A 9,674-nucleotide genomic window follows, 5' to 3' on the forward strand; every position below is an offset into this window, starting at 1 on the left:
TTAAAAAGTGATTTTAATTAAAAGCGAAGAAAAAAAAAATGAAGTGGTAAGGATTTATACCTAGGTAGCGCCCAGACCCATGGGAGGTAAGGTGAGAAGAGAGCCTAGACAGGAAAGCCCATCGCCAAAACCAGACTTTAAAGCCCACCGTCTTGAAGTTCTTCCTCTCTCGTGACGTGACTCTCTCCCATCGCCATCGAGTTGGTTTGATCAAGACTAGAGAGTTAATTGGGAATGATCATCGATCAATGAAAGCCAACTGGAAGAATCGAAAGATTTGACTTTTTAGGCGAACACTTTTGATGATAGAATGGGTTATGAGATTTTTATAAGCAAAGGTTAGGGTTTTCTTCAGAAAAGAAGACCCAAAAAAAAGAAGGAAATATTAAGGTTTCGTTACGTACGTTGTTGTTTCATTTTTCTTCGACAAAGGTTATTTTTCCTTTTATCACAAAAAAAAATTGCAACGGTCACTTCTTTTACCTTCTACCGAACACACAAAATATGAATGTCAAATCATCCGCATGAAATCCCCAAAATCCGAACACACAAAATAAGACATCTATCGTGTATCGTTAGGAGATCGATGTGCAAAATAAGATATTTATCGTTAGGAGATCGATTTCAACTATTGTTTTTGGGGCAAAATCATCAACTTTACTTGGATTAGTGTTTATAACTTTTAAATTGAAAAAAAAATCGGAATCTGTGTTAAGACTTGGCAATCCTCTAACTTTTAACGCCATATAAACTGAAGGTTATAAATTGTTCACATTGCTCGGGTAAATAAATATAATACCGGTGTAGTTTTAATAAAGCAACTACAAGAATTATATAAATTCTCTCTCGAGTTAAGGAGGTTCTAGGTAAGAAAAAACTAAAACATTGAAGATGGTGAACAAGAATGAATACACACACTTGACACTTTCAATACATGAACGGAGATGGAGCGAAACCAGGTGATGCTGTACGGTATATGATTGTGTCTCTCCTGCATTCAAGAAAAAATGCATTACTCTTGTAATCCTGTCGTGAGTTAAATAATTAGTCCACATCCTATTAATCCCTAAATTAGCTGATAAGTATTAAAAAAAACAATTTAATGAAATATATAGTTTTTTTTTCAAAAACTATTGCTGATGAAAAAAATCTCAATTTCAAAAGCAATGGCATTATATAAATCTCAATGATATTTAAAAAATAAAGCAGAAAATCATGAAATAGTTACCAGGCTCTCTTCAGTGACGTACGATCTCTGCGGGAGACCGACGCCGTTTCTCTGGCTAAAAATGTTCCAAACGAACGATTAGTCTCCCTGGCGAAGACGACGGGGGTTGATGCGTCTTCCAAGATAGCAGAAAGAGACGGCCGCCACCGCTTGATCCTTCTCCGCTCCAACCAAAGCGGCGCCTGACGGGTCACTCTTCGAGAGATATTCGTCCTTGTCATACGCGCATGCGTGTCATTCATGATGTAAGTAGAAGAAGACGAAGACAATGATGATCCATCATCTCTATCTGCCGAAGATGAACGATAACACTGACGAATTAGAGAGAAAAACATATTTTTGTTATATGTTTAACTACAAAAACGTTTTTAGTTTTTGGCTTTTTTTTTTTTTATCCAAGGTCTCGTGTTTGTTGAGCTATCTATCTAACTGTGTAATATTTATCAGTCAATTACTACAATAATATTAATATATATCTGCAACAAATCTCTTTTTTCTTTTTTGGGTCTGACGTTATCCATTGTGATTTAAGGATAATGATTTCTTTTTAGAATATATCCATCGTGATTAAGTTAAATGATAGCTAAATTAGTAATGTTAATATCTCTACATCATATTTAAAGATTTGTCATCTAACTAGACACAATGTAAATTTTTTTTTTTAAAATAAAGATATCTTATTTTATGCTTTTTTCCTTTGTCATGGATTGTAATTAAGTTTGTATAACCTATATATTTCTTTGTTCTTAAAATGGAATAATGAATAAGCTAATCTCCTTCGACTTGTGTCAAATATTTACAATCTAGAGAAAGTAATTTTATAAGTTGATTATATTCTAAAAATAGTCAACGTTTATTTTGTCAACAACCAGTCAACGTTTTTCGTTGTATTTACTTCGGCCATCTGTTATTACTATTAAATATCAGATTTTGACAACTGTAACCTCCATCATTAATTGTTAAAATGATTAATACAGTATGAAATTTACATACCATAAATAGATTTCCCCTTTCCCCATTTTTACATATTTTTAAAAGATCGAAACTGCTACTACTTCGTTGTAAAAAATATATCTATTTTTTACCATACATTTTGCTAATACACTTTAGAGTGTTCTCTTCAACTAATAAACCAAAACTGAAAAAATATGAAACAATAAAATTTTAAACCAACTTATGTCATAAATTAAAAAACTTTTATAATCTGTATAAACAAGACTATGAACTATAAAGTGAACATTAGCAATTTGTAATCTCGCGATTTGTACCATAATTTATATATATCATCATTTGCATAACAAACTGTACGTATTTAACGGGAGACGATTCGTTCTAAGCCCATTTAGCTAAAAGTGACATAATCCCGGCTCCAACAAGAAGAGAGATATGGGCCATGATTTGAAGTCCAGTGTTAGATTGCATCTTTGGGTGCATAAAATCTGCTGCGAGAAAGTCTACGAGAGACATATAGATGAGGATGCCTGCTGAGGCAGCGTTAAGGACTCCCTGGACGATCAGAGCCGTTGGGCTCGACTCATTATAAGAGTTTGAAATTGCCATTCCGACCGCTATTCCCACCGGCGTCGTTACAGAGAAAAATATCGACATTATTGTAATTGACATACAATTGAAATTTCCCTGCAATATATATATATATATATATATATATGAGAATTCAAATTATGATCAGAGATACACAATTGATCAAATCGTAATTTACTCAACCAAATGATGTCGGTTTAGAAGAAACATAAGTTACTAACGAAACATGAAATTCTTTTAGATATGCTTATGATTACTACTCCAAGTTTAATTTTTAAGATTATTTATCTGGTCATATCAAAATGTTTGATTTTTTGCCCCAAGAAAAGTCAGATGTCTGACAAAACATTAAATTTTGTGAAACATGTTTTCAGAGCCATTAAAGCAAACAAAGATTCAACAACTAACTCCTGCATGCATTTTACATTATAGACATCAATGGTCAAAATATTACTACATTTTAAAGTTTGTTTCCTTGTGATTCACTGAATATATGTAAATATCTAAATGAAGAAAGTCAGATGTGTGTGTAGGCCAAGAGTTGAAAATGGAATCGCTGTTTGTATAGTTAGCAAGTGGAGGATGAGTCAAAAAAAGCCGAAAAGATGGACGACACACATTTCATGTAAAATTCAATAGATAATATCAAGGAATACTACATATATATATCCTATGATTCTTCTATATAGAAAATAGAAAAAGAATTGTGAAAATAAAAAATGAAAAGCAAAGATAGGAGAATAGTTTACCTGGGCGATGCAACCACCAAGACCAAGACCTTCGAAGCATTGATGAAACATTAAAGCAGCAAAGAGAGCTTTGGCAGTGTCTGGACTTTGTGATGCCCCAAGTGATATTCCTATTACCACTGAGTGTACTATTATTCCCACTTCCAACACCTATACATTTTTAATAAATTNGACGGGGGTTGATGCGTCTTCCAAGATAGCAGAAAGAGACGGCCGCCACCGCTTGATCCTTCTCCGCTCCAACCAAAGCGGCGCCTGACGGGTCACTCTTCGAGAGATATTCGTCCTTGTCATACGCGCATGCGTGTCATTCATGATGTAAGTAGAAGAAGACGAAGACAATGATGATCCATCATCTCTATCTGCCGAAGATGAACGATAACACTGACGAATTAGAGAGAAAAACATATTTTTGTTATATGTTTAACTACAAAAACGTTTTTAGTTTTTGGCTTTTTTTTTTTTTATCCAAGGTCTCGTGTTTGTTGAGCTATCTATCTAACTGTGTAATATTTATCAGTCAATTACTACAATAATATTAATATATATCTGCAACAAATCTCTTTTTTCTTTTTTGGGTCTGACGTTATCCATTGTGATTTAAGGATAATGATTTCTTTTTAGAATATATCCATCGTGATTAAGTTAAATGATAGCTAAATTAGTAATGTTAATATCTCTACATCATATTTAAAGATTTGTCATCTAACTAGACACAATGTAAATTTTTTTTTTTAAAATAAAGATATCTTATTTTATGCTTTTTTCCTTTGTCATGGATTGTAATTAAGTTTGTATAACCTATATATTTCTTTGTTCTTAAAATGGAATAATGAATAAGCTAATCTCCTTCGACTTGTGTCAAATATTTACAATCTAGAGAAAGTAATTTTATAAGTTGATTATATTCTAAAAATAGTCAACGTTTATTTTGTCAACAACCAGTCAACGTTTTTCGTTGTATTTACTTCGGCCATCTGTTATTACTATTAAATATCAGATTTTGACAACTGTAACCTCCATCATTAATTGTTAAAATGATTAATACAGTATGAAATTTACATACCATAAATAGATTTCCCCTTTCCCCATTTTTACATATTTTTAAAAGATCGAAACTGCTACTACTTCGTTGTAAAAAATATATCTATTTTTTACCATACATTTTGCTAATACACTTTAGAGTGTTCTCTTCAACTAATAAACCAAAACTGAAAAAATATGAAACAATAAAATTTTAAACCAACTTATGTCATAAATTAAAAAACTTTTATAATCTGTATAAACAAGACTATGAACTATAAAGTGAACATTAGCAATTTGTAATCTCGCGATTTGTACCATAATTTATATATATCATCATTTGCATAACAAACTGTACGTATTTAACGGGAGACGATTCGTTCTAAGCCCATTTAGCTAAAAGTGACATAATCCCGGCTCCAACAAGAAGAGAGATATGGGCCATGATTTGAAGTCCAGTGTTAGATTGCATCTTTGGGTGCATAAAATCTGCTGCGAGAAAGTCTACGAGAGACATATAGATGAGGATGCCTGCTGAGGCAGCGTTAAGGACTCCCTGGACGATCAGAGCCGTTGGGCTCGACTCATTATAAGAGTTTGAAATTGCCATTCCGACCGCTATTCCCACCGGCGTCGTTACAGAGAAAAATATCGACATTATTGTAATTGACATACAATTGAAATTTCCCTGCAATATATATATATATATATATATATATGAGAATTCAAATTATGATCAGAGATACACAATTGATCAAATCGTAATTTACTCAACCAAATGATGTCGGTTTAGAAGAAACATAAGTTACTAACGAAACATGAAATTCTTTTAGATATGCTTATGATTACTACTCCAAGTTTAATTTTTAAGATTATTTATCTGGTCATATCAAAATGTTTGATTTTTTGCCCCAAGAAAAGTCAGATGTCTGACAAAACATTAAATTTTGTGAAACATGTTTTCAGAGCCATTAAAGCAAACAAAGATTCAACAACTAACTCCTGCATGCATTTTACATTATAGACATCAATGGTCAAAATATTACTACATTTTAAAGTTTGTTTCCTTGTGATTCACTGAATATATGTAAATATCTAAATGAAGAAAGTCAGATGTGTGTGTAGGCCAAGAGTTGAAAATGGAATCGCTGTTTGTATAGTTAGCAAGTGGAGGATGAGTCAAAAAAAGCCGAAAAGATGGACGACACACATTTCATGTAAAATTCAATAGATAATATCAAGGAATACTACATATATATATCCTATGATTCTTCTATATAGAAAATAGAAAAAGAATTGTGAAAATAAAAAATGAAAAGCAAAGATAGGAGAATAGTTTACCTGGGCGATGCAACCACCAAGACCAAGACCTTCGAAGCATTGATGAAACATTAAAGCAGCAAAGAGAGCTTTGGCAGTGTCTGGACTTTGTGATGCCCCAAGTGATATTCCTATTACCACTGAGTGTACTATTATTCCCACTTCCAACACCTATACATTTTTAATAAATTATTATTAAAACTGAGTAAGTTGTTAACTTCACCTTTTTTACATAAAAGGATTAGGAATCTATATTGGAATCTTCATGCTAAAAATTACGTAAAGAGGGTGATGAAAAGGGAAGCAAACTCATATTATGGACCCATCATTTATAATTGTATCTCATACTTTTATGCTTAGTTACATACACACGAAAAGATTGCATCTTTGATCTAACTTTAGGCTTCCCAACAATTGACTCACTTTTTACGGTAAACTTATATATTAAAGGGTACAAACCGTATTAACAGTTACTTTTTGGAATAAATTACTATATTAAAGAGTGAGAGTTGATTTTTCAGGCTTTATCTATCGGGGGACCAGAATATGTGGTCAAATTTCTCCGAAAGAATATGTTACCCGCATGGACCAAAAAATTCATGCACCTATTAACTACTACTAATAGAGTAGTAGTATACTTTTTTATAAACATAAATAGAAAAACTGTGTATAATAGATGAATATTGTAAAAGAGAAATATATATTATAAATCTCTTGTAATGGATAAACAAATCTATATAACAAAATTACGAGATTTATTTTTGTAAATAATATGTACTTAAATTCTAAATAATCAATTAACATGTCATACCCGACGAGTATATCACGAAGTATATATAATTATATGTACAAATTCTAAACGGAAGTTGTCGACAAAACTACCCAAAATTACGACAAAAAACAAGTAGCTAAATGAAAATTCAGTGACATATGTTTTGTTTTTTCTTAAAAAAGTTAAGAAAATAAAAATAAAATAGAGGTAAATTAAAGGTAATTAATTGAATTAATTAAATACCTGAGCCACAACTCGAGTCCGGTGAAGCTGAACCTCGGAATCACCAGATTCCACGCCAACAATCCCGTGCGTGTGACCATGAGCATGCACGTGCAACCCAAGATCCTCTCCACCGCCACCGCCACCGTCAACGCGTTGTTCTTCACCGTCACCAATCTTTTTCGACGTCTTGAAATGTAATCTATGAAAATACGCCGTCGCAAAAGAATCAACGGAGAGAGTCAGAATCGCAGCGACCATTGCGATAAACCCCGTGAATGGAAACTCCCAAGCTTCTCCTTTCAGACACGGTGACGTCAGCTTCTCGTAACCTTCCGGCAACACATGCATAAACCCCGTCGCGAGGATTACGCCGGCGGCGAAGGCTTTCGTCACGAAGGAGAAAGTCGTCTCCGGTCTCAGAGACGGGAAGAATCTTCCGAGCAACGGGAACAGAACGCCGATAACTCCGGCGACGAGAACGGAAGGTATGGCGGCGATCTTGTATTTGTTAGCTCCGGCTTTGTTTTCTTCCTCGTCTTCGTGTGAACACTCGCATTTTGACTCGCCAGCGGATACGGCGATGAGGAAGAGGGAGATGAAGAGGAAGAAGAGTAAGACCTTGACGTTACGTGTGATTCTCATCTTACAGATTAGGGTTTACAAAGGTGTTGAGTACTAAATCTCTTGATGATGATGATGATGACGACGCTGACGAGAAAATTGGAAGAAGAAAGGACAAAATACGGGTGGGAGATTGGAGTGATCGTCGTTTACATCTCAAAGTGTGTGTGTCGTCTATATATATCTTTAACAGGTGATATTCTAATCGAAGACTTATATATCAATATTTGTGTGTGTTTGCTTTACTTATTTATTGCTTTTTGGTTCTGTGGGAACTCAAAACAAGATTAACTCCATAATTTAAGAAGAAAAGACAAAAAAATAGAAAAAAATCAGGTACATATTTATTTGTCAATTAAATTTTAATAAAAATGAATGAAGATGTAATCATCTATTTCATGAACAATTTAAAATTAATAATAACACGATTTAATAAAATTGAATTAAAGTACCTTAATAGAAGTTTCAGATTTTTTTTTGCTAAGTATGATTATTTTTTTTTTGCTTAACTCCATTCATACACAAATAATTTATCAATTACAATCAATAATCGATCCGCAATCATTGAGTCATGAATCCAAATGGCCCATGTGATATGTGTAATAATTATATATATATATATATAAGATTCTAAAACAACAAATAGTGTTTTTATTGGTAATAATGAAAAGGTGTATACGGTCATCGAACATATTGTTTTAATTTTCGCAGCCATTGTACAAAAACTACAAATAGTTGAGAGCTACTTTAAGGAGGGGAAATAAAAGAGAAAACGAATCTTTAGGGATTAGATTTTTAAAAGTATGAAAGCTTACGTTCAGTCCATACATGCTACGTGTAACTATGAACCTGTTTTTCTCGTGAAATAATGAAAATACAATTATATCTTATAAACATTGAAAGAAAGAGCTTTTAAACTCTTTTCTCCTTAAGATTATGTCGTGAGAATGTCGACATAAAAGGTACGGAACTATGTCTAACACAAGTTGACTAGTCTCTTTTTGCTTAAGCACATGTGAAGTCAACCGACTCAAACGTCTGATTATGTCGATATTATGACTCTATCTTCCCTGTTTCCTTTCCATAGTTTTCTCATTTTCCGACTTTTAACATGTCTTACGTATTATTTTAAATAATTCTATCTAAATTGTTTACCTTTGGGTGTACGCATCAAAATATATTTACTTTTTAGAAAAGATATTGCGATAGTCATAGTAATTATAGCATACTCGCAGTCTTAATAAACCAAAGCCAAAATGTTTGGTTAGTTGCTTGCTACCTTTGATATGGCATGAATATAGTTTTGCTACAAACACTTTGAAACTAAATCACGAAAAACATATCAAGTATAATTAAAATAAGATAAATAACTATCTTGTCCAAACCGGAAGATCACAAAAAAGTCACGAATTTTGTTTTCCCCAAAACTCCGGAGTTTCTAACTTCTTTAGTTTTTGTGTAGCCGTGGATTTTACTATTTAGCATTTAGCATAATTAAAGTATATAGCTTTTTATGATTTGTAGATATTTGTTTCTGTGGATCTCATCTAATATGCTAAAAAACTTTCCACAAGAAAAGAAGTACAAGATTTGGTTTGAGAGACATTGTCTACCAATAAAAAAAGATGTTATCCCCTAAATCATATATATACTTCCCCCCATAATATATTGATTAATTTATGAGCTAATCAAGTCATTTGTGCCTCAAAACAAAATATTTCCGTATAACTCGTCAGAATACAGACATACACCACGATAACTTCTTGACTTTGTCAACGTATCACAACAAGATGATTTACTGCTTAAAATCTTTAAAACATATACTAGTTGTATATTAATATATAACCAAATGATTTTGTTGAAACTTAAGAAATTAATGTACAAAGAAAAACTGAAGAGAACATAACCTTGTACGTAATTAATATACAGATTTTGAAGAGTTGTGAAAATGGTCCACACCGAATGACTTTGATTCTTGGAGAAAAAAACAAAATGACTTATTAATTTGATTCTTCGAACATGGTTGGTTTCACTTCACATCACCGAAGACTTACTCTACCATCGATCTGAAGTCTTTAGTACGTTGTCTTGGAAGGGTATAATCACATTAATCAATATAGGACCCTCTTCCATGTTTCTGAGGTGATCAATTTTTGTTTTGTATTTTCTGGTGGTTGGTACGTAATTGATTAAT

At 32.8% G+C, this 9,674-nt stretch overlaps 2 protein-coding genes and 1 long non-coding RNA gene across 3 annotated transcripts; all 3 read right to left on the reverse strand.

The window, feature by feature from the left end:
* On the reverse strand, positions 753–1,634 carry LOC104754675. Its single transcript, XM_010476912.2, has 2 exons — positions 1,229–1,634; positions 753–991 (listed from the first exon to the last, which is right to left on the reverse strand). The coding sequence occupies exons 1-2, from the start codon at positions 1,561–1,563 to the stop codon at positions 928–930; spliced, it is 399 nt and encodes a 132-aa protein (XP_010475214.1). The 5' UTR covers positions 1,564–1,634; the 3' UTR covers positions 753–927.
* LOC104754674 lies at positions 2,408–3,674 on the reverse strand. The gene is made up of 2 exons (XR_762152.2): positions 3,520–3,674; positions 2,408–2,866 (listed from the first exon to the last, which is right to left on the reverse strand). It is a non-coding gene; the product is annotated as an uncharacterized LOC104754674 (long non-coding RNA).
* LOC104754676 (zinc transporter 5-like) lies at positions 4,772–7,723 on the reverse strand. Its single transcript, XM_010476914.2, has 3 exons — positions 6,878–7,723; positions 5,884–6,033; positions 4,772–5,230 (listed from the first exon to the last, which is right to left on the reverse strand). Exons 1-3 carry the CDS (start codon positions 7,499–7,501, stop codon positions 4,925–4,927), a joined length of 1,080 nt encoding a protein of 359 aa, XP_010475216.1. The 5' UTR covers positions 7,502–7,723; the 3' UTR covers positions 4,772–4,924.

Source organism: Camelina sativa, chromosome 17 (genome assembly GCF_000633955.1).
Source record: "Camelina sativa cultivar DH55 chromosome 17, Cs, whole genome shotgun sequence".
Classification (NCBI taxonomy): domain Eukaryota; kingdom Viridiplantae; phylum Streptophyta; class Magnoliopsida; order Brassicales; family Brassicaceae; genus Camelina; species Camelina sativa.

Excerpts from the sequence above, each read along its gene's own strand:
- LOC104754675 (XM_010476912.2), bottom strand. The coding sequence starts at position 1,563 with ATGTTTTTCTCTCTAATTCGTCAGTGTTATCGTTCATCTTCGGCAGAT. Across the intron at positions 992-1,228 it reads ACGTCACTGAAGAGAGCCTG|GAGAGACACAATCATATACC; the intron begins GTAACTATTTCA and ends TCTTGAATGCAG.
- LOC104754676 (XM_010476914.2), bottom strand. The coding sequence starts at position 7,501 with ATGAGAATCACACGTAACGTCAAGGTCTTACTCTTCTTCCTCTTCATC. Across the intron at positions 6,034-6,877 it reads GGACTCGAGTTGTGGCTCAG|GTGTTGGAAGTGGGAATAAT; the intron begins GTATTTAATTAA and ends AAAAATGTATAG. Across the intron at positions 5,231-5,883 it reads TTGGTGGTTGCATCGCCCAG|GGAAATTTCAATTGTATGTC; the intron begins GTAAACTATTCT and ends TATATATTGCAG.